Below are 25,148 nucleotides of genomic sequence, written 5' to 3' on the forward strand. Positions count from 1 at the left end.
GGGACATTTCACAAGACTTTTTTAAGATGTCGAATAAATCTTTGGTGTCTCCAGAGTACACATGTGAAGTTCTAGCTCAAAATATCATCTAGATAATTTATTATAATGTTAAAATTGTCACTTTCGTAGGTGTGAGCAAAAATGTGCTGTTTTGGGTGTGTCCTGTTAAATGCAAATGAGCTGATTTTTGCACTAAATGGGAGTGACGTGGTAGTGCAGAGTAAGTGGCTGTATTATCTCCTTCTGACATCACAAGGGGAGCCAAATTTAAATGAGCTATTTTTTCACATGCCTGCATAGAATGGTTTACCAAAACTAAGTTAATGGGTTGATCTTTTTTACATTTTCTAGGTTGACAAAAGCACTGGAGATCCAATTATAGCACTTAAACATAAAAAGTCAGTCCCCTTTAACAATTTTCTTTTATAAGTTATAGAAACTTGATGACTTTCATAGCCAATTTGATTTCTTACAATTTGTTTGAACTTACAAACATCTGGTTTGTGAAAAACCCAATAAAATAAAATAAAATAAAATAAAATAAAATGCAATGCATTCTTACATTTTAAAATAAATGTTTTAAATTTCGGCTGAGTATTTAGACAAATGTATCTACGTACACTAATCAGCTATTCTGCATTCACACCTGAGGTACACAAGAGGCATCCATCTTGTAATATGACCCGGATTATTGCATTGTACGCGAATATGAGCCAAAAATCTCTGCAGAGGTGTACGTGTATGCGAAGTATACATTGTTTACTTATCTTCCAATTAATTTAAAATCACATTTTTTTAGCAGTAAAATGTTTGACGAGCCTGTCCTCCGTGTAACTGTATTTGCCAGGCGCCCATTAGCATCACGTTTTATATTTAGACATTTACCTCAGATGAATAGCGTTTGCACATGAAGCGGCATGACGCAGAAAGCTGAAGAAAAGGCAGAACTCCCCTCAATTTGCACAATTTCTGAAACACACCGACACTTCTGTATACCCACGATACAACGGAAGGACACGCGTTTGAGGAAATGATCGGATTGTGTCGTTTTCTGAGAGGGGAGAAGGAGGGGAATAACTTCCTCAAATAGGATTTTACGCGTTGCCTTGGCGAGAGGTCTTGCAGCGCTTCTTCAACGTAAAGTTTGTTGTTTGACTTTGTTTTCAGGGGGATTACGTTTCGTTAAATTGCATAACTGCATTCGCAAACGAGATAAAACTGGACTGGGACTCGTCGATTGGCATCGCTCTATTATAATATGCAGTGATGTGCGCTGCTTTAATGCATTGTAAGACGCTGGACGTCAGAGGCGCGCGTCTCTCCTCGCCACAGGTGCGCGCTAAACTTTGGTTATTCATTATTGATTAACTTCGGAAAGAAAAGAGGGGACGCGCACAGGGGAGGACAGTTACTCGCGCTATGGAGATCATGCACAGCCAACCTACTGGAGAGGCCGGTGGAGATCACACTACCGCAGTTTCTATGTCTGCGGGAGTGGACAGAGCCGATGTGGCCAGTCCGAGTCCGGTGACCAAACAGAGGTCCCTGCGCGCAGTTTATGTGTTGAATGATGGACTGAAGGCGGTTGCTGCGAACAGCCCGGAGTCCGGCGCGCTGCAGTGTCTCCAGCGCGCCTGCGACGCGGAGAGCGCAATATTAACCACTGTTACTTTTGGACGATTAGACTTTGGAGAGACATCAGTTCTTGATACTTTTTATGACGCAGGTGAGTTAGACGGATGCGCAAGTCTCTTTAATCCACATTTGACCATGCTTGAGCCAAATACCTTATGCATTATCTGCAGGATGCATCTATCCAGGGGTTTGGCAAAATGTATTTGACATGTTACGCTAAAATGCATGGTTGTGGACAAGCATGTTGGATTAAATTAATTAAAAAAAATATATATTTGACCCATCCATTATATTCATGCATTTGGCCAACACTTATCCAAAGAGTGCATTACAAAATACATTTTTTTTCAGTATGTGTGTTTCATGAGATTGAACCCACAACCCTTTACACTGCTAACACCATTTTTTATCATTGAGCTACCATTCAAAGTGTAGTTTTAAGGATGGATCATGGAACATTTTACTTGATGATGGTTTAGAGATAAAGTTATACCTTATTGTCCTTTTCAGATAATATTTCTTAAGTTAAGGGTGTGAAGTGTTGCCAATACATTCCCATAGGATAGGATCCTTTAAAGAAGTTCAGTGCAGTTGGGATATTTGCCTCAAGCACATTCCCTTCTCGGAAATTGTAGGTTAGGTTTAGTATGAAGTGTATGGCCTGCAGGCGTGCCTGCACACCTACACATGTGAGTTACTTTGATTGGGGAGGGATTCTGTACTTGTCCTATACTTGTTTTTGTGTGTAGCCTATGCAGAATCTGAATTTGCATATTTGTGCAGTGAGCGTTAAAATATCTCAATAGAAAAGCATGTTTAATTTAAAATTTCAAGGTTAAGCAATTTGTTTTAAACAATACAATCTATCTGTAGAAAAGACGTATATACGCCCACATACATTTGCAGTAAGCCTCTGTGATCAGATTCTAGTCACATCACAAGTCTGGTCTTGTATTTTGCACTATTGCATGTTTGCGCTTTAACTCTTTCAGCAGCTTGTGCAAACAGCTGTATAATACTGAATGTGAAAATTGTGTTTGAATAGATCAAAGCAAATATACCTATGCTAATAAATAGTATTCAAAACTGATAAAGGTTATATATGTAAAAAAAATATATACCGTGATGTCATGGCAAGTAATGCTAAACAAACAAAGCATGCTTTTCAATGAGCAGGCCCTGTGTTAGTTTTTCCTAAAATGCTTGGAATGCAAAACTAAGCCATCTGTCAACTGGTCTGCGTAAGGAATGGCGTTCCTGTTGCTCACTTGGTAGATCATTTTGATAGTTGTGCAAAAGGTTATTCGATGACAGGGAACATGCATACTGCTAAAATGTACAGCTTGAAATAAATGCACACGACGTTGCTTTGGATCTGCATAAAGACGTGATGACTTTTGTAAATGCAGCACTTTGCACGGCATTTGTGATATATACAGTTTATATTTTTGTTTTGAGCGTGCTCACTTTGTCCCTGACCCATTGCAGATATTGCAGTAGTGGACATGAGCGATGTGTTCAGACAGCCCTCCTTGTTTTATCACCTTGGTGTGCGTGAGAGCTTCGACATGGCCAACAATGTCATCCTATACCACGACGTAGACCCTGACACAGCACAGTCCCTAAAGGTAAGACTCCAAGTCTTAAAATCACACACAAAATATAAGTGACCCTGTCTGTTAGATCTCATGATCTAATTATGGACCATTGATTGATTAAAAATATCAAATATAAGGTTATAAAATGCTTTTAAAGCTCAACCAATGGTATTAGTTTCGGGGTGGGGACTATCAAATTGAAAGCAGTGATTTTTTATTCTTTATTTTTGTTAACTTGGAAACAACACAAACAGATACTTCCGAATTGCATAGGTTCCTAACAGAGCTCCCGATTGGCTAATTTGCCTTATTCTAAGCTCCGCCTATGAACGCTAGTAGCAAAGGTTATGTAAGGTTAGACTTTGTGGCCCGTAGGCTCTTTGATTTACATTTAGCGTCTTTGTCATCTGAACAAGGGGTCGCCCACTATCAGGGTCGGCCTGCTATTTTTAGCCTAGGAAGCAGTTCTCTTTTCTGGGTACTGAACGGTGGCTGCCAAGACAACACGCACTGTATTACAGCTCAGGCATGTGATCGGGACAGCTGTACATAGCTGTGTCGACAAGGAGACATTGGAAGTCATGTGTGCTTTAGTGCACTGAGATCATAGCTGGGTGCCAATTTAAAGGCTGAATCCTTCGAAGGTCGTGTCCTTAATTCGAAGGCAATGAGAGCGCAGTTAATCTACTGTATGCCGATGTGAAGGATCGATATGTTTTGTCCTTCGCTGCTCGAGGAAAGAAAGAAGCATTTTGAGGCTGAATTTTAAGCATTCTTCGAATTGGGACGGCCTTAAGTTTGAACAACTTAAAAAAATACTTCAATTGGTAACACACCTAAAAAAATATTTTTTTCAACTTAAAATTTCACTTTAGCTTCAATTAAGGTGAAAAATGTAAGTTGAATAACCTTCAATAAAATTGAAGTAAGTTTAGATTAAACCAACTTTTTACAGCCTTCAGTCGTGCTGCTGTGACGCAATCGGTCTTGCAGCCTTCGGAGGTCGCAGCCTTTGAATTGGGACACAGCTAAAGACTGTTGGACGCAGCAACAGTCGCACATTGGGAGGGGCGTCACAAGTTGCGTTTGTGCAACTGTGATTGTGTCATTAGAAAAGTTATTGCATCATGTTGAAATTAATTATGAAACAAATTTAATCCTCATATTTTTTTAAACCTGAGATTTATGGACTAAATTCCAAAATATTTTAGACATTTCGGGGACTAGAAAAGATTTTGATTTACCCCAATACACATCCACCTATCAGCTACCCAGTGCTAAATATCTATAAGGAAATCTTAAAAATAACACCTTTTAAAGAAACACTTTTTTGAAAATATGCTCATTTTCCAGCTCTCCTAGAGTTTTGATTTTTACCATTTTGGAATCCATTCAGCCGATCTCCTGGTCTGGCGCTACCACTTTTAGCATAGCTTAGCACAATCCATTGAATCTGATTAGACCATTAGCATCGTGCTCAAAAATATACTATACTCTCATTTTGGCATAATAATCAAGGACTTTGGTGCTGTAACATAGCTGCAGGAGGCGCAATGATATTACGTAGTGCCCAAAAATAGTCCCCTGCTATTAAAAGATAATAAGGGGACAATTTTCGGCTGCTGCGTAATATCATTGCGCCTCCTGGAGCCATATTAGGCCAGCAAAGTCCTTGATTATTATGCCAGAATGCGAGTATAGTTCCTAGCCATATCTGCGTAGAAAATCACAACTTTTAATTTTCCGGCGGTCTTATTACACGATGTAACTACAGAAGTGTCAAGTTTTAAATAAGAAAAATATTGAAACTCTTTGGTTATTTTTTAGCGCGATGCTAATGGTCTAATCAGATTCAATGGATTGTGCTAAGCTATGCTAAACGTGGTAGCGCCAGACCGGGAGATCAGCTGAATGGATTCAAAAAAAGTGGAGTGTCCCTGTTAAAGATTTTTAAACACTTCAACTTATAATATACTTCAGTATTGCATTGGTATATACATGTATTTCATCATCCAGTAGTAAAATAATCCTTTCTTCTCTTTTTATCCAGGACATGGTGTCACAGAAAAACACAGTAAGTATTAAATCAGTGTCTCTCTTTGAAAGATTGGTAATGTGATGAGGTTTTAGGACATTGCCTGCAGTGCAAGTAGGCTCTGTGTCTTCTCTTGTGTGCCAGGGGCTTTGTGTATTTTCGGAGTTCTTATGACACACCATGCTTTGGTTTACATGCTAATCCATGCCAGGGCCTTAAAATACATCTATCACATATTACATGGTGTGTAGTTTGCTTCCTGAACTCTCCTTTATGCACATACCGTACAACTAGTCTGTTATGTGTGGACACAAGGTTCTGAGATGTCAGCTGAAAGGCCATTGATGATTCTGATCAACCCATTTAGAAAATCAGTAAGTGGTTTGTAATAAAAGAGCTGGCCGTTGGTATCTGCGTCCTGGTCACTGGTCTGTAAATAGATGTCTGCGGAGGAGCAACATGAAACATTGAAATAATTCTGATTCAGTTTTATCACAAATATGTTATCAGTTTTGTTGAATTATAATGGAGACAGTACTATGATATTCTTTAGGAAGTGAGTCTTGGATTATAAAGCCCGGAGTATTGTCTGTTTTTTTTTACATATACGTGCACAGTCGAACGCACAGCCTTGCACAGGATAGTTTATTTGACTTGAACATACAGTAGACGTTCGCCGCATGCGAATTGCGAATGCAATGCATCTCTACATACTACAGTCTCATGTACACGCATGCAAGACCTACGTGTACCATGTACGCAGGGTTTTTAAAACGTGCACACTCTTCTGATGACGAAAATTGCGTCACACACACACACTGTACGCGGACCCTCGGGTAAAAAGTGGACCATACGTCGCCCTAAATCCTCCATTGACCCGTCTTCTGATCACTAAACTGAACTCTTCTCTGTGGTTTCTCAACTTTATGTCCACATGAAATCAAAATCAACCCTATTCATTTCCTTTATATATGATATAGTTTAAATGTTTGTGATTTATCAATGTGCAAGATTCACTAAAAAAGTATGTCATAATGTCCAATGTTTTTGAAAATATTCTCATTTTCCAGCTCCCCTAGAATTAAACATTTGATTTTTGCCGTTTTGGAATCCATTTAGCCGATCTCGGCGTCTGGTGGTACCGTTTTTAGCATAGCTTAGCACAATCCATTGAATCTGATTAGACCATTAGCATCGCGCTTTTAGCATAGCTTAGCACAATCTATTGAATCTGATTAGACCATTAGCATTGCTCTCAAAAATAACCAAAGAGTTTCGATATTTTTCCTATTTAAAACTTAACTCTTTTGTAGTTACACCGTGTACTAAGACTGATGGAAAATTAAAAGTTGCGATTTTCTTAGCTGATATGCTAGGAACTATACTCTCATTCTGGCGTAATAATCAAGGACTTTGCTGCTGTAACATGGCTGCAGCAGGCGCAATGATATTACGCAACACCCGAATATAGTCCCCTTAGTAACTTTCAATGGCAGAGGACTATTTTTTGGGCACTGTGTAATATCATTGCTCCTTTCAGGTCCCTTAGTACAAAATGTAACTACAGAAGAGTCAAGTTTTCCATATGAAAAATATCAAAACTCTTTGGCTATTTATGAGCATGATGCTAATGGTCTAATCAGATTCAATGGATTATGCTAATGCTATGCTAAAAGTGGTAGCGCCAGACCTGGAGATCAGCTGAATGGATTCCAAAACTGTAAAAATCAAATGTTTAACTCTAGGGGAGCTGGAAAATGAGCATATTTAAAAAAAGTGGAGTGTCCCTTTAATATCTGAATAACTTTCGGTTTTGTAGTAACAGTATAAGTATTGGTTATTGTTAAATAAGAGCCAAATAGCTTTATGGCTTTTTTTCATTTTTATGTTATTGTTGTATGTAATCCAGCCCTTCCAGTGGTTAATGCATCAAACCTTAATGTAAGAAATATTTCAGCAATAACAACGAATAAATCGTCTGCTAAGTGCCTAAGGGTAAATGTAAAATTCTCACCAATCTATTGCATTCTCGCATAATGTCTCCATTATGAAACACCCATGTATCCAATGACACCCATGATCCATTGAAGTTTGGTATACCTCATTATAGCAGTTTAATAGATTACTGTTTCATGTTGACATGCTGTAGTCTTGTTTACTCGATACTTTCTTCTCTGTTTCCATTTATAGTGTACTTCTATATCTGTCACTTTTTTCTCTTCTTGTTTTTCTTTTCATTCTTTTGCTTTCATTTCTTTCTCTTTCTCTCTCTGTTCTGTGTTATCTGGAGTAGGCTGCAAGGCCGGTTAAAATCGGCTTCCCATGGGTCCAGTTGCCTCCTCAATACAGAGGCTCCGGCCTAAGGAACAAAGTAGGTGCTGCGTGCTGGTGCATGCTGGGAAAATCCACTTGCATGTTTTTGGCAATCAGAGTGACTACTGACTCAGATCCTGTCATTCTGACAGACATGTTGGTACGGTTATAGTCATTATGATTTAATTAATTTTTTCTCCCGTGATGGGTTTCAATACATATCAGGCTTTGGTTGGAGACATAGAATCCCACGACTAAAATTGCGCTTTGCATTTATGATTAGACCACAATCATTTTAATAGTCTAGCGGAGACTTGAATTAAGGTGCAGGCAGGTGACCTTTTACATTTGAAGTGTTGATGTGGCGCTCCTGCCACTGTGGAATTCTGGGACAGCATATGTTCAAAGGTGTTAACACAATTTGTATGGTGCCAGCAGAGTGCCAGCCAGCTAAGTACAGTAATATTGTTGAAGTAATACACAGTATGTACTAGTGGCGGCTTGTGACTGCTCATCCGAGGGGCGCAAATTCAAAATAAGTGTTTGGAGTGTCATGTGTGTTGCTTGCGTTTTCAAAATATGTTTATTGCGTCATGTGAACCGTGTGCATCGTGTGTTTTGTCAAAATAAGTGCCTGCTGCACACGCGTCAAAACCGTTTATGATAAAAGAGACGCTCACGTTCACAAAATACACGCAAGACACTCCCTTAACAGTAAACTCTGATTACGCATTAGATTATACGAGTATTTGGCAAACGCGAGCGTCTCTTTTATCATAAACCCTTTAGACGCATATGCAGCAGGCACTTATTTTAACAAAACACGTGATGCACAGATCACTTGATGCGCACACATGACGGGCTACATACATGTTGTGACGAACTTCGCATCGAGCGCCCACGAAAAAAGAAGTCACCGGCCGCCACATGTACAGTATATACTATTGTGTTAAAAAGTAGGCCAAATGAAGAATACACTTAATTAGATCTAATACGTTTCTCCCTCTTCCTCAGGCCTCCAGCGGCAACTATTATTTCATCCCATATCTGATGACTCCCAACAATGAGTACTTGTGCTGTGAAAACGTGGCCCAGCGTAGAGCATCAGAGTACATGCAGCCCAACTGGGACAACCTTCTGGGTCCACTCTGTGTCCCGCTGGTGGATCGCTTCGTCAACCTGCTCAAAGACATTCACGTCACGTCATGGTACTGTATGACTGCATTTTATGATCATTCTTGGCAGGATGCAGAGTTATCATGGTTTTATAAACACACATTCAAGTCATTCGAAGCGCTATGAAATTCTGTAGCTTGTGTTTGTTATTGCATCAGATATCTGTACTGTCAAATGATGGTCAAGAGTGCATCTCTTCTCTGTTAGGGCGTAATTAGATTTAGGTTGGATGGGCAGCATTGAAGATCAGAGGTTAGATTATGTCATCAAGACAGACACACACAAGTGCATGTGGGATTTATTGCGAACTCCTGTATCTTCTAACAAGTGTCAGAGTGTCCTTTCACATAAAGCTCAGATTTCATGCTAGAAAAGAACCAATACAGATTGTAGCGCAATGATTTGCACACTCAGTAACCTAAAAACAGGCTTGCAGCCTTTTTTCCAAGAATTGCACAGAAAACAGGCAGACAATATGTACAGACTTTAAAGGGACACTCCACTTTTTTTGAAAATATACTCATTTTCCAGCTCTCCTAGAGTAAAACATTTGATTTTTATCCTTTTGGAATCCATTCAGCCGAACCCCTGTCTGGCACTACCACTATTAGCATAGCTTAGCATAATCCATTGAATCTGATTGGACCATTAGCATTGCGCTAAAAATAACCAAAGAGTTTGGATATTTTTCCTATTTAAAACTTGACCCTTTTGTAGTTATATCGTGTACTAAGACTGACAGAAAATTAAAAGTTATGATTTTCTAGGCAGATATGGCTAGGAACTATACTCTCATTCTGGCGTAATAATAATCAAGGACTTTGCTGCTGTAACATGGCTGTAGCAGGCGTAGTGATATTACGCACTGCCCAAAAATAGTCCCCTACATGAACGTTACTAAGGGGACTATTTTCGTCTGCTGCGTAATATTATAGCACGTCCTGCAGCCATGTTACAGCAGCAAAGTCCTTGATTATTATTACGCCAGAATGAGAGTATAGTTCCTAACCATATCTGCCTAGAAAATCGCAACTTTTAATTTTCTGTCAGTCTTAGTACACAGTGTAATTACAAAAGAGTCAAGTTTTAAGTAGGAAAAATATCGAAACTCTTTGGTTATTTTTTTAGAGCGATGCTAATGGTCTAATCATATTCAATGGATTATGCTAAGCTATGCTAAAAGTGGTACTGCCAGACCCGGAGATCGGCGGAATGGATCCCAAAACGGTAAAAATCAAATGTTTAACTCTAGGGGAGCTGGAAAATGAGCAAATTTTCGAAAAAGTGTAGTGTCCCTTTAAGGACAATATATTAGGGTATCAAGCCAGTGCCTTGTAAACACAACTTGGTTACCAGGTGGTGCACCAGGGAAAGTCTGCTAAACAAACCACGAACGTACGTTTCCATAAACCAAATTATTAAACTTTTTCTTGTCTTGATAGTGCTTCATACAAGGACACGCTCTTGAACGACATCCGGAAAGCTCGAGACAAATACCAGGGTGAGGAACTGGCCAAGGAGCTTTCCCGTATCAAACTTCGCATCGACAACACAGAGGTTTTGACTCAGGACATTGTGATGAATTTGCTTTTCTCCTACAGAGATATACAGGTACAGTGCAAAGCATAGTAGATGATTCTTGATTTACAAAGCTCTATTTTGGTCTAATGTATTAATGGTATGTCTTGTAGGACTACGACGCCATGGTTAAACTGGTACAGACGATTGAGATGTTGCCCACCTGTGACTTGGCCAACCAGCCCATGATCCAGTTTCACTATGCATTTGCTCTTAATAGGTGACCACAAATCTGCATTGTGTGGTATATTCTGCTATTCATATGCTTGGCAAACAAACATTAGGCTTGGTGCTATTTTTAGTGCAGCCTTTTGATCTGAAGAACAAATGGATTTGTGTGTTTGTGTACAGGCGAAACAGTCCCGGGGACAGAGAGCAGGCTTTACGTGTGATGTTGCAGGTTCTTCAGTCTTGTGAACATCCCGCACCCGACATGTTCTGCCTGTGCGGCCGCATCTACAAAGACATCTTCCTCGACTCAGACTGCAAGGACACTAAGAACAGAGACAACGCCATCCAGTGGTAAGCGTGGTGAAGGTGTTACCAGAATCTCACGTCTTTAAGATCATCTAAGGGCATGTTTACATGACAAAGATGCAAAGTTGCAGACAGACAACATTGTCATAACAATCTCTGTTGACACAGATCTATGAAAACAAATAAGTAGTTGGCCAGTAGTTGGCAATGTCACATGATGTCTGAACGAGTAATATGGATGCGTGACATATGCATGACATCACCTGTGTAAAAATTCACATTTTTGTAGTTTACATGGAGAGGATAATGGTGTCATTTTTAAAAACTTGCACTTTGAAACCTGTTTTAATAAGTTGGCTTTTCAGGTCCCAAAAACGCTGTTGAACGGCCAAAACGCATAAAACTTTTTTATTTTTAGTTCAAATTCACATTTTTGTAGCTTATGATAACTGTATCGCAAACCTAATAACTAAAATGTTATTTCAAGCACTGATTTAGCATTTTTAAGCCCCCAAAATGCTGCTGTTATCTAAATTAACAGGCAAAACAATTTCCTAATTGTCGAGGAGTGTGTCTGACTTAATACAGCACTGTGCTATCCGAAAACGGTGTTGTGTAAGAGACCCCCAAATGTGCAGAGACAGTAGCTGTGTTTCCATTAAACATTTGCACAAAATGTTAGCGTTATTTTCTAAATGTCGAGGGGTGTGTTCGACTCCATACAGCACTGCGCTATCCGAAAACTGTGTTGTGTAAGCGCCCCCCAAATGTGCAGAGACAGTAGATGTGTTTCCATTAAAGATTTGCGCAAAACATTTGCGTTATTTTCTAAATGTCGAGGGGTGTGTTCGACTTCATACAGCACTGCGCTATCCGAAAACTATGTCGTGTAAGTGCCCCCCAAATGTGCAGAGACAGTAGCTGTGTTTCCATTAAACATTTGTGCAAAACATTTGCGTTATTTTCTAAATGTCGAGGGGTGTGTTCGACTTCATACCGCACTGCGCTATCCGAAAACTATGTCGTGTAAGTGCCCCCCAAATGTGCAGAGACAGTAGCTGTGTTTCCATTAAACATTTGCGCAAAACATTTGCGTTATTTTCTAAATGTCGAGGGGTGTGTTCGACTTCATACAGCACTGCGCTATCCGAAAACTATGTCGTGTAAGTGCCCCCCAAATGTGCAGAGACAGTAGCTGTGTTTCCATTAAACATTTGCACAAAATGTTAGCGTTATTTTCTAAATGTCGAGGGGTGTGTTCGACTTCATACAGCACTGCGCTATCCGAAAACTGTGTTGTGTAAGCGCCCCCCAAATGTGCAGAGACAGTAGATGTGTTTCCATTAAACATTTGCGCAAAACATTTGCGTTATTTTCTAAATGTCGAGGGGTGTGTTCGACTTCATACAGCACTGCGCTATCCGAAAACTATGTCGTGTAAGTGCCCCCCAAATGTGCAGAGACAGTAGCTGTGTTTCCATTAAACATTTGCGCAAAACATTTGCGTTATTTTCTAAATGTCGAGGGGTGTGTTCGACTTCATACCGCACTGCGCTATCCGAAAACTATGTCGTGTAAGTGCCCCCCAAATGTGCAGAGACAGTAGCTGTGTTTCCATTAAACATTTGCACAAAATGTTAGCGTTATTTTCTAAATGTCGAGGGGTGTGTTCGACTTCATACAGCACTGCGCTATCCGAAAACTGTGTTGTGTAAGCGCCCCCCAAATGTGCAGAGACAGTAGATGTGTTTCCATTAAAGATTTGCAAAAAAAACATTTGCGTTATTTTCTAAATGTCGAGGGGTGTGTTCGACTTCATACAGCACTGCGCTATCCGAAAACTATGTCGTGTAAGTGACCCCCAAATGTGCAGAGACAGTAGCTGTGTTTCCATTAAACATTTGCGCAAAACATTTGCGTTATTTTCTAAATGTCGAGGGGTGTGTTCGACTTCATACAGCACTGCGCTATCCGAAAACTATGTCGTGTAAGTGCCCCCCAAATGTGCAGAGACAGTAGCTGTGTTTCCATTAAACATTTGCGCAAAACATTTGCGTTATTTTCTAAATGTCGAGGGGTGTGTTCGACTTCATACAGCACTGCGCTATCCGAAAACTGTGTTGTGTAAGGGACCCCCAAATGTGCAGAGACAGTAGATGTGTTTTCATTAAAGATTTGCGCAAAACGTTAGCGTAATTTCCTAATGTTTGAGGGGTGTGTCCGACTTCATACAGCACTGCGCTATCCGAAAACTATGTTGTGTAAGTGCCCCCCAAATGTGCAGAGACAGTAGCTGTGTTTCCATTAAACATTTGCGCAAAACGTTAGCATCATTTTCTAAATGTCGAGTGGTGTGTTCGACTTCATACTGCACTATCCGAAAACTGTGTTTTGTAAGCGCCCCCCAAATGTGCAGAGACAGTAGCTGTGTTTCCATCAAACATTTGCACAAAATGTTAGCGTTATTTTCTAATTGTCGAGGAGTGTGTCCGACTTAATACGCCACTGCGCTATCCGAAAACTGTGTTGTGTAAGTGCCCCCCAAATGTGCAGAGACAGTAGATGTGTTTCCATTAAAGATTTGCGCAAAACGTTAGCGTAATTTCCTAATTGTCGAGGAGTGTGTCCGACTTAATACGCCACTGTGCTATTTGAAAACTGTGTCGTGTAAGTGCCCCCCAAATGTGCAGAGACAGTAGATGTGTTTCCATTAAAGACTTGCGCAAAACGTTAGCGTAATTTCCTAATTGTCGAGGAGTGTGTCAGACTAAATACGCCACTGCGCTATTTGAAAACTGTGTCGTGTAAGTGCCCCCCAAATATGCAGAGACAGTAGATGTGTTTTCATTAAAGATTTGCGCAAAACGTTACCGTAATTTCCTAATTGTCGAGGAGTGTGTCCGACTTAATACGCCACTGTGCTATTTGAAAACTGTGTTGTGTAAGCGCCCCCAAATGTGCAGAGACAGTAGATGTGTTTCCATTAAAGATTTGCGCAAAACGTTAGCGTAATTTCCTAATTGTCGAGGAGTGTGTCCGACTTAATACGCCACTGTGCTATTTGAAAACTGTGTCGTGTAAGTGCCCCCCAAATGTGCAGAGACAGTAGATGTGTTTCCATTAAAGACTTGCGCAAAACGTTAGCGTAATTTCCTAATTGTCGAGGAGTGTGTCCGACTTAATACGCCACTGTGCTATTTGAAAACTGTGTCGTGTAAGCGCCCCCAAATGTGCAGAGACAGTAGATGTGTTTTCATTAAAGATTTGCACAAAACGTAAGCGTTATTTTCTAAATGTCGAGGGGTGTGTTTGACTTCATATGCCACTGCGCTATTTGAAAACTGTGTTGTGTAAGCACCCCCCAAATGTGCAGAGACAGTAGATGTGTTTTCATTAAAGATTTGAACAAAACGTTAGCGTTATTTTCTAAATGTCGATTGGTGTCTTCGACTTCATACAGCACTGCGCTATCCGAAAACTGTGTTGTGTAAGCGCCCCCCAAATGTGCAGAGACAGTAGCTGTGTTTCCATACATTTGTGCAAAACGTTAGCGTTATTTTCTAAATGTCGAAGGGTGTGTTAGACTTAATAAAACACTATGCTATTCAAAAACTGTGTCGTGTAAGTGCCCCCCTTAAATGTACGAGACAGTAGCTGTGTAGCATGACATATGTAGTAGCAACACCCTGACATCATCCATCTTGTGGAAACTTTTTCACTGTATATTTTTGATTGAATGTGTGTTGCAGGTACAGAAAGGGCTTTGAGCTCCAGGCCACTCTCTATTCAGGTATTAACTTGGCAGTTCTGCTTATAGTTTCCGGACAGCAGTTTGAGACCTCTATGGAACTCAGGAAGATCGGTGAGGGGAAACATGTTTCCTTTCTACTGTTACTCTTTGTCCATTCACTTCATTAAAGAAACTCTTTCAATTTCTCATAGGTGTTAGGTTAAATAGTCTTCTGGGCCGTAAAGGCAGTTTGGAGAAGATGAATAACTATTGGGATGTGGGGCAGTTCTTTACCGTCAGCATGCTGGCAAATGACATTCCTAAAGCTGTGCAGGCAGCAGAAAAACTCTTCAAACTCAAGCCACCTATATGGTAAATGTACAAAGAATGCAGAAAAAAATCCCTTTGCCTATATTCTTACTCACATGCATTGATTTTAACATTCAGGTACCTGCGATCGGTGGTCCAGAACCTTCAATTAATTCAGCATTTTAAGAAGCAAAACACTGAGCATTCACCCCAGAGAGAGAGACTTAACTTCTGGATGGACATCATTGTGGAGGCCACCCAGGGAACAACCAATGGCCTGCGGTTTCCGGTAATACTGTACAACACCTCACATTTAGTGTATTATTCAAGGATTCAAGCACCATTCATTCTAGAAATCTCATCAATTAATTTTTCTTGTGTAGGTGTTGATCTTAGAGCCCACTAAAGTGTACCAGCCCTCATATGTGTCAATTAACAGCGAAGCTGATGAGAAAAATGTTTCTATATGGCACGTATCTCCTGCTGAGACGGTCAGTGATCTCAATACCATAAAGTAACGATACATATTGTACAGGTAGTTACTGTAGTGTGTTTTTTAATGAGCTTTTCCTAATCGGTTTGTGCACAGAAGGGTATACACGAGTGGAACTTCACCGCATCATCCATCAAAGGCATCAGGTGCGCCCCTCTCTCTCTTCTCTCTCTCTTTCTTACTTTCTCTTTCGCTCCCTACTGAGATAAAAGACTGTCCGATGGTTCAAAAACACATTGATCTCTTACTGAATGTCAACACTCATCTAACAGTGGGAAATCTAATGCTAACCCTGCAAGAAAAAACTCCCAGCAAGTCAAGCTGGTGTTTAATTTCGCAAAACACCTCTAAAATCTTCAAATCAGACAAGCATGGGGAGAGTGGGAGAACATCTAAACCAGCTTAACACATCAAAGACCAGAAACCCACCTTTAGTCGCTTAAAGGGACACTCATACACTTAAACATTTGATTTTTATCGTTTTGGAATCCATTCAGCTGATTTCCGGGTCTGGCGGTACCACTTTTAGCATAGCTTAGCATAATCCATTGAATCTAATTAGACCATTAGAATCGCACTAAAATAAAAAAAAATCCATTTGTCTTAGTACACGATGTAACTACAGAAGAGTCAAGTTTTAAATAGGAAAAATATCCAAACTCTTATTTGGAGTTATTTTTTGCGCGATGCTAATGGTCTAATCAGATTCAATGGATTATGCTAAGCTATGCTAAAAGTGGTAACGCCAGACCCGGAGATCTGCTGAATGGATGCCAAACCGGTAAAAATCAAATGTTTAACTCTAGGAGAGCTGGAAAATGAACATATTTTCAAAAAAAGTAGAGTGTCCCTTTAAAGCCCTATCTGTAGAGAAAGCTGCTTCTACCTTCTGTCTTACCAAGTTCACAACTAAATATCACATTTAAATAAAAATTTGTTCATAAATAAATCCTCAAAATGTCCTTTCAAACCACAGCATCTCAAAATTCGATGAACGCTGCTGCTTTCTGTATGTGCATGATAACTCGGACGATTTCCAGATCTACTTCTCCACGGAGGACCAGTGTGGCAGGTTGGTGTTCCTAAAGTTTGCATCCTGCACTCTGTTTACTGATTTGTTCATGGTTGAAACCTACATGATCTTCAAAGGTTTTGCTCGATGGTGAAGGAGTTAATCACAGACGGGTCTGGAAATGTAGTCGAGCTCGAGGGTGAGGGAGATGGAGACACCCTGGAGGTGAGAACTTCACAGTCTCATGTTCAGTTCGTATATGGATTGTTGAAATTAAATCCTGTATTGTTCTGGAGTACGAATACGACTACAATGAGAATGGCGACAGGGTCGTTCTCGGAAGGGGTACTTATGGAGTTGTGTATGCAGGGCGAGACCTGAGCAACCAAGTTCGCATTGCCATCAAAGAAATTCCAGAGAGGGACAGCAGGTAAAAAACTCTTAAAAAAACAAAAACAAAGTCGCTTTGGATAAAAGCATTTCCGAAATGCATAACTGTAAATGATGCTTACAGATACTCTCAGCCTTTGCACGAGGAGATCGCTCTACATAAGTATCTGAAACACAGGAACATCGTTCAGTACCTGGGTTCGGTGTCAGAGGATGGATATATCAAAATCTTCATGGAACAGGTGCCTGGAGGTATGTGCATATTGGAGTGATTCCCACAAATATGTTGTCACATTACGTTAGAGGGCTGCATTGGGATTGGACTCCCGCGGGACCCAACGCAAATCTCGCGGGGGCGGGCGGGTTCACCTTTGCTGCGGGCGGGAGTGGGCGGTCAGAATTTTTTTGCGGGAGACCCGCAGGTCCCGGTGGGATTTTGCATGTAATAGAAATGGGGTCAACACATGAAGTTGAAAAGAAAATTAAGCTAAACATTATGTGGGACATACCGTGGCAACTTCGGGGAGCACATGCCCAATGCTGTTATACACTATATGCCTCGCGTCTGGAAGAACTGGTGAGCACTAGTGACAAATCCGGTTGTTAACAGTTAAACTGTTTGTTTGTTTGTTTAATTAATCATTTGATGCATGTGTATTATGCAGTATACATTTGAAAACTGAGGTTTTGTTTTAACGGTTAATGTTACAAAACACTGCTTAAAAAATTATGTCATTTTAACTGCGTAAAACCCAACGCAGAGCGAAGGCTGAGTCAAATCATTGGTTTCAATGCGGTCATTAGTACGAATTCAGTACTGTTTGATCTTATAGAAATTATAGTATATAGCAACTATTATACTCTAACACCAAACGCAAGCAAAGTTTAAAGTTTGAGGACATGACAAAGTACGCTATCAACCAGACTCGAAACACCAAGTAAGAGCCCGGAGCAAACGAAAAAACATAGGCTATAACAGACTGCACGGTCGGCATATGAATATCTTTTTCTTTATTTGGTTTGACATGTTTTTATGAAGAAAGACAACCATATTTAGCCTACTTGCTCCGGTAAAAAAAGCCTGTTCTTAATGCCAGCGGAGAAAACTCTGCTTAAACAGGCATTTGCAGTTCTGTTTCATTTCCCACATAGAGCACCGCATATAGCTAATAAATGTTCTCCATTTCGTTTTCCATGTCTGTCCCGTTTAGCTGTAATAACAAAATAAAATAAGCCATAACAAGACGCTAACAAATCTCTCATGATGCGCGCTGATGCGGCGGAGAAGCACGTCAAAATTAAACCTGAGCCGGTGGACAAAACAAACAACCCGGTGTTAAAACTCTAAATACTTAAATTAGTCTGCGATCTGAATTGCCAAAACAATCAGATATACACACAAATACATTTTCATGTATATATAATTTATATTTGATGTATATTTACAAGACTGTAAAAGACAATACATGAAGTGGAAACATTAAATGAATAGTAGCATTCACCCTGCGGTGGCGCATTAAAAACAAACAAACTAACATTCCAATAGCATCTTTTCCATTATAATTATTATTTTAGATCAAATATTCGACCATTCGTGCACATCCCTAATTTTAAACACAATAGTGTTGAAAGTCTGTTATTCTGGATGTTAATCTGAACCGATGAAGAACATGCATTTGTGTCGTTTTCACAAGCTCCGAGAAAATCCGCGGGAGCGGGCGGGAGTGGACACAAATATTGCAGGCGCGGGCGGGAGTGGAACACGCAGGTTGCGGGAGCGGGCGGGACTGGCCATAAATTCAGCGGGTGCGGGCGGGCGCGGGTTTAAAAAAACAGTCCCGCGCAGGGCTCTACATTACGTCATTGCCTAATTAACTTTCTAAACTCTTACTGTGGGTTCACACCAGACGAGAGTTCAACGTTTTGCGCGAGTAGATTACACACAAAGTCAATGCAAAGGCGCGATTAGACGCATCCTCGCATGGGGCGATGCGAATGACGCGATATGGGTGGCGCGTTTGCCGCGAAAACATGCGCTGTTCGCCTCAAACGCGCCTTCGCTCAAGTTGAAAATATTCAACTCTAGCGAATAATTAGCATTACACGAAGTTAAATCCTGCGAGTAATCTAGAGCGAGTAATGCGATGCCCCGTGTTTGGTTTGTGCGTAGCATTAAATGCAGTATTTTAATACAACTGAATGCCGAATAGAGAAAATTTTCTGTTGTCGAATTTTTGTCGTGAGCCCAAGCAAGAATGACAATTGATTAATAAACAAAACAATAGCGCAAAACACAAGATTAAAGATCATTATATTGTTATAAGAAGTGTGAAAAACCTGTATGGTATTACACATACATGAGCGTAGGAAAAGTTTTTTATTTTAACATTAAGGTGCAGTTTCCCGGACAGGGTTTAGATGAATCCAGCAATAAAGTCCAATTTATAGTCGTGCGTAAGGTCTACGCCATAGGTTATAAGTAGCCTCTGTGTAGCTCTGCGTAGCTCGACGTGCACCTCACCAAATTTTTAACAGCGCGTCAGTTATACACGGACCGCAAGCATTTTGATTGGTCCACTAGAACCACTCCCGTCAGGTAAAAAAATTTCCATTTGCGATGGTGAGAACCAAAATGGGCCATGTTGAGGAGTGATTTACCTCAAACTGCATGTGTGTTTGCACGTCGACGTGGACGACAAAGCAGAAGTATATATGAAAACCGACGCGTATTCTACACGTACACACAACTATAATGAGCTTTAGCCTAAGTTATATTACGACATTTAAGTGTTTTTTACAAACACAAATCTTACAAAAAACAATACTGATGTGCATCTTGAGACAAAACAATATATTTTAAGATATGATATCAAACATACATTTCAGTCTGGGACTAGGATCAGCCCTGTCCGGGAAACCGCCCCTTAAAGGTGTTTATAGTGCGCAATATAACATGTGTTCATGTTTCACGTGTAAGAAAAAACGCGGTATAGTTTACACAATTTACTTATCTGTATAGCACTGTTTTCACTGTCCTCAAAACACGAAATACGTATCGAGTTCTGATTGTGTAATTTGTTTAGTGCATTTTGATTCGATAGCAGCTTAGCTTCCCGTTAGCTTAGCTGGCGACTGACGTATTCCTGTGAGCAGAGTTTAGTCAAAAAACTGTTCTACTAACGTCATTAAAGCAGGAAATAGAGGGCTGTAGTCCAAATCGGTCGTTCGCTGTAGGCTTTGAAAGGCGAATTCTGTTAAAGAAAATATATCGCCTGGCAGTGAACTTTGAGCTTTATCATTTTACTGGTATTATTTATGCTATAACTGCAACATTACACACTAACTAGGGTTTAAAAAATGGGATCAGGAAGAACGTGACTTTTAATGTCTTTCACTCTTTCACAGGAAGTCTGTCAGCATTGCTCCGTTCAAAGTGGGGTCCGCTGAAAGAAGCCACCATCATCTTCTACACCCGACAAATCTTGGAAGGACTCCGCTATTTGCATGAGAACCAAATCGTTCATCGGGACATCAAGGTACGAATAACTGTTAAACCTTGACGAATCTTCTGCATGTTTATTTGGTGGCCAATCATTGACCATGTGTCTGTCCACAGGGGGACAATGTGTTGGTCAACACCTACAGTGGCGTGTTGAAGATCTCCGATTTCGGAACATCTAAGAGGCTAGCCGGAGTCAATCCCTGCACAGAGACATTTACCGGTATATCTTTTTTTTCTTTTGTCTTTCATCAGCTTTCCATTTGACCTGTGTCGTGTGTCATACATCATGCATCCTGGTGGTCTTAACAGGTCACAGTTTTAGTTTTGTTAATGTTCAGTCACTCACCAAACAGGATCTGAGGGAGTTCTGTTTATCCTGTGCGTATGTCAGGCAACCCCCACCATCAAAACAATGTGTAGATACCTTAAAGCTGGCACAACCAATGATGTGCGTTTGGGGCGGGACTATCTGTATCTTTTTGTTTGACAAATGGAAGACGAGGAAAGGTTGTGGGACTTCAGTATTCATAAACTTGATTAACACAATTTAGTGATGCAAGTGGCACAGAAACATGTGAGGGCCTTTAAGATGGTTTTTCAACATTGATTTAATATTAAATGTGCAATGTTTTGGAGACGCTGTTCCCACCGTATGTGACTTAGCAGCTATGTCTCAACTGCTGAATGAAGAATCTATGTACATATATATCTATGGTGGTCTAAGGTGGTGCGAAATAGTGGAGGAAGGGACTGATTCACATATTCATATCTATAGTCCAAGCTGTGGGCAGGGACTAATTGACCTATGCATAGACCCATGAATAGTAGATGAGGACAGGGATGTAGAGTTATATTCAGGTTATTTTAAAGCATGAATAAATCACTGTCATTGTTAAAGGGATAGTTCACTTTAAAAGGAAAATTCTGTCATCATTTACTCATCCTCATGTTGTTCTAAACCTGTATGAATTTCTTTTTTCTGATGAACACAAAAGAAGATATTTCGAGAAATTATGGTAAACACACAGCATAGTGTCCATTGACTTCCATAGTAGGAAAAAAATATTTTGGAAGTATTGTGAGAAATGATGAAGAAAATATTTTGATAAATGACGGTAAGCACACATTTGTCGGTACCCATTAAATTCCATCATATTTTTTTATTCCTACTATGGAAGTCAATGGACACTCTCTGCTGTGTTTACCATCATTTCTCAAAATATCTTCTTTTGTGTTCATCAGAAAAAATAAATTCATACAGGTTTAAAACAACACGAGGATGAGTTAATAATGACAGAACATTAATTTTAAGGTGAACTATCCCTTTAAGTGATAAAATGGGGGCAGCAGGTTTGAGGTCAGGTGACCTTTCTGTGTGAAGTTTGCATGTTTTTCCTGTGTCAGCGTAGGTACTCTGGTTTTCTCCCACAGGCCAAAAACATGCAGATTAGGTGAATTGAAGATGCCAAATTGCCCATCACCCAACTTGTTTCTGGATTAACACGTATGGATCAATTTGTAATGTGTATGGATTAACTAGTTGTCACCGTGAATATAGCCATAGATGCTGGAAAGACGTTAAAGGATTAGTCAATTTTCTTAAAAGAAAAATCCAGATAATTTACTCACCACCATGTCATCCAAAATGTTTATGTCTTTCTTTGTTAAGTCGAGAAGAAATTATGTTTTTTGAGGAAAACATTGCAGGATTTTTTAAATTTTAATGGACTTTAATAGAGCCCAACATTTAATACTTAACTCAACACTTAACAGTTTTTTTCAACGGAGTTTCAAAGGACTATAAACAATCCCAAACGAGGCATAAGTGTCTTATCTAGCGAAACGATTGTCATTTTTGACAAGAAAATTAAAAATATGTACTTTTAAACCACAACTTTTTGTCTAGGTCCGGTCCAGCGCGACCTAACGTAAATGCGTAGTGACGTAGGGAGGTCACGTGTTACATATATAAAATGCACATTTGCGGACCATTGTAAACAATAAACTGACACAAAGACATTAATTAGTATCAGTTGACATACAACAATGTAGGAACGGTCCTCTTTCAACACATTTGTAAACACTGGGGCGGAGTTTCCATCATCCTCTGTGACCTCTTGACGTCATGACGTATTGGGTGGGGTCGCGCTGGCGCATCACGACCAGATCTAGACGAGAAGTTGTGGTTTAAAAGTGTATATTTGTTGTTTTTCTTGTCAAGGATGACAGTCGTTTCGCTGGATGGGACCCTTGTGCCTCGTTTGGAGATCGTTTGTAGTCCTTTGAGGCTCCGTTGAACAAGGCTGTTGAGTGTTGAGTTAAGTATTGGGTGTTGGGCTCTATTGAAGTCCATTAAAATTAGAAAAATCCTGCAATGTTTTCCTCAAAAAACATAATTTCTTCTCGACTGAACAAAGAAAGACATCAACATTTTGGATGACATGGTGGTGAGTAAATTATCTGGATTTTTCTTTTGGGAAAATGGACTAATCCTTTAAAGATAAGTTCTAAGTGATAAAATTATCAACTAAATCTAAAGGTAATATTGTTCATATCCAGGCCCTCTCAGCAGGAACATCCCTATCTGTTTTGATCTGTAAACTGAAACCTAGTCACAACCCTAAACAAATATGCGGTCTTGAGTTTTTACATTTACATTGATGGATAAAAGCGCCTGCCAAATGCATAAATGTGCGTTCCTTGGAAATCGAACCCATTACCTTTTGCACTGCTAATGCAATGCTCTACCAACTTTGCTACACTTTTGGTTTTCGCCAACCAAACCAATGGTGTTTACTAGGTCACCTTTCCAGGGCATTGACAACTTGTTTTACCCGTCTCAAAACAGCATACCTTGCACCGCGGTAAGTGAAAGTAATGAGTCCCGTCACTGGTAACGTGAGAATGTCTTCCTTGGAAGAGTAATTAGATTAGCATAGTGTCTGAGACGGGAGTTTGTTTGTGTTTCATTAGTGCCTGCTGAAGCATCAGAACAGGTGCAGTCATCCATTCACCGTCTCATCCTCCACCACCTTCATCATCATCACTTCATGGTTCTGTATGTCTCCTTTGTGTAACATCTTGCGACAGCACATTCTTATCTTATTAAGTTCTTCCCTGGTAAACCTCTGTTTACCGGCACATTGCAGTACATGGCCCCCGAGATCATCGATAAAGGCCCCAGAGGTTACGGGGCTCCGGCTGATATCTGGTCTCTGGGATGCACCATCATAGAGATGGCCACTGGCAAACCTCCGTTCCATGAGCTGGGAGAGCCACAGGCTGCCATGTTTAAGGTGAAGAGCGTATTCATTTATAGATATTAAATTTAGTTTACACCACGTTTAATGTGATCTTTTAAAGGGACACTCCACTTCACCAGATCCCCTAGAGTTAATAATTAGATTTTTACCGTTTTGGAATCCATTCAGCTGATCTCTGGGTCTGGCAGTACCACTTTTAGCATAGCTTAGCATAATCCATTGAATCTGATTAGACCATTAGCATAGCGCAAAAAAATACCCAAAGAGTTTCGATATTTTTCCTATTTAAAACTTGACCCTTCTGTAGTTACATCGTGTACTAAGACTGACAGAAAATTAAAAGTTGCGATTTTTTTAGGCAGATATGGCTAGGAACTATACTTTCATTTTGGCGTAATAATCAAGGACTTTGCTGCCGTAACATGGCTGCAGCAGGTGTAGTGATATTACGCACTACCCGAAAATAGTCCCCTGCTATTGAAAGTTAACAAGGGGACTCTTTTCAGGCGCTACGTAATATCATTGTGCCTGCTGCAGCCATGTTACGGCAGCAAAGTCCTTGATTATTACGCCAAAATGAAAGTATAGTTCCTAGCTATATCGGCCTAAAAAATCGCAACTTTTAATTATCTGTCGGTCTTAGTACATGATGTAATTACAGAAGAGTCAAGTTTTAAACCGGAAAAATATCGAAACTCTTTGGTTATTTTTAGCGGGATGCTAATGGTCTAATCAGATTCAATGGATTATGCTAAGCTATGCTAACTCTCCACTCATTTGTCCTCTTTTTGTACCAGGTGGGGATGTTTAAAATTCACCCTGAGATCCCGGAGTCTCTTTCGGGTGAGGCAAAATCTTTCATCCTCTCCTGCTTCGAGCCGGACCCCAATAAACGCGCGATGGCCGGAGACCTGCTCAAGGACCAGTTTTTGCGTCAAAACATCAAAGGCAAAAAGAACAAGATCGCATTCAAACCCTCAGGTAACATTTGCGACCGAGTCTAACGTGCTTTCCGCAGCTGTGATAATATTGACCTGGCGTGACCCTTTTGCTCATATCCATGGTGCGCATGGCAGTTTGGGTCTTGTGAATGCACACAGAGCGTTTTCACTCTGGCAAACACACAAGAGCTGCCAAAACCCCCCATAGCACAACATTCCTGCATCTCGCCGCTGTCTGGATTACTCGCAACAGGTCCAAACTGCTCTCAGCCGGTCGCCAAGATAGGACTTATACAACCAATGTTAGGAACATCAGGTGGTGAAGCAGAGGAGGGGCATGAGAAGAGTCAACAGCTAGCATGAGAAACATCTCAAAAGCACAGCTTCACCTAACCACAGTTTAAATGTTGACTAAGTTTCAAATAATTTCTCCAAATTTCTCTCCCGTTGATCGCAAAAATTTTGTATTAGGACATAAGCTGTTTATTATAACCTAATGTGTGTCAAAAATATTGTTATAACTTTGCAATTTTTGCCCCGTTTTTTTGCATGCTCAGATACTAACAATTCCACGTTTCCTTTTCCCTTCACGTCATCCGATTGGCTCATTTTGGATTGGATTCTCTGTTACAGTGTGGCAAGGTTTGTGTCACAAAGTTCGTCTCCTCGTGTGTTTGGTGATTGTGATTTGGTCCA

At 40.3% G+C, this 25,148-nt stretch overlaps 1 protein-coding gene across 4 annotated transcripts in view; it reads left to right on the forward strand.

Annotated features, from left to right (window-relative positions):
* The first annotated feature begins 803 nt into the window (after positions 1-803).
* map3k15 (mitogen-activated protein kinase kinase kinase 15) overlaps positions 804-25,148 on the forward strand; it is a 42,944-nt gene continuing 18,599 nt past the window's right edge. Inside the window, exons 1-21 of one of the 4 annotated variants that reach the window (XM_073863848.1) lie at positions 804-1,726; positions 3,124-3,263; positions 5,284-5,307; positions 7,562-7,639; positions 8,596-8,789; positions 10,200-10,368; positions 10,449-10,555; positions 10,687-10,857; positions 14,562-14,674; positions 14,755-14,914; positions 14,990-15,140; positions 15,235-15,342; positions 15,444-15,490; positions 16,321-16,416; positions 16,494-16,581; positions 16,653-16,786; positions 16,871-16,998; positions 20,152-20,282; positions 20,363-20,461; positions 23,380-23,544; positions 24,309-24,492. In XM_073863848.1, the coding sequence (XP_073719949.1) occupies positions 1,420-1,726; positions 3,124-3,263; positions 5,284-5,307; positions 7,562-7,639; positions 8,596-8,789; positions 10,200-10,368; positions 10,449-10,555; positions 10,687-10,857; positions 14,562-14,674; positions 14,755-14,914; positions 14,990-15,140; positions 15,235-15,342; positions 15,444-15,490; positions 16,321-16,416; positions 16,494-16,581; positions 16,653-16,786; positions 16,871-16,998; positions 20,152-20,282; positions 20,363-20,461; positions 23,380-23,544; positions 24,309-24,492 (2,794 nt within the window). In that variant the 5' untranslated portion in view covers positions 804-1,419. Of the gene's footprint in view, positions 1,727-3,123; positions 3,264-5,283; positions 5,308-7,558; positions 7,640-8,595; positions 8,790-10,199; positions 10,369-10,448; positions 10,556-10,686; positions 10,858-14,561; positions 14,675-14,754; positions 14,915-14,989; positions 15,141-15,234; positions 15,343-15,440; positions 15,491-16,320; positions 16,417-16,493; positions 16,582-16,652; positions 16,787-16,870; positions 16,999-20,151; positions 20,283-20,362; positions 20,462-23,379; positions 23,545-24,308; positions 24,493-25,148 lie in introns of those variants that run through there. The other 3 variants (XM_073863847.1, XM_073863849.1, XM_073863850.1) reach the window with 3 other exon arrangements.

Source organism: Misgurnus anguillicaudatus, chromosome 25, assembly GCF_027580225.2.
Source record: "Misgurnus anguillicaudatus chromosome 25, ASM2758022v2, whole genome shotgun sequence".
Lineage (NCBI taxonomy): Eukaryota > Metazoa > Chordata > Actinopteri > Cypriniformes > Cobitidae > Misgurnus > Misgurnus anguillicaudatus.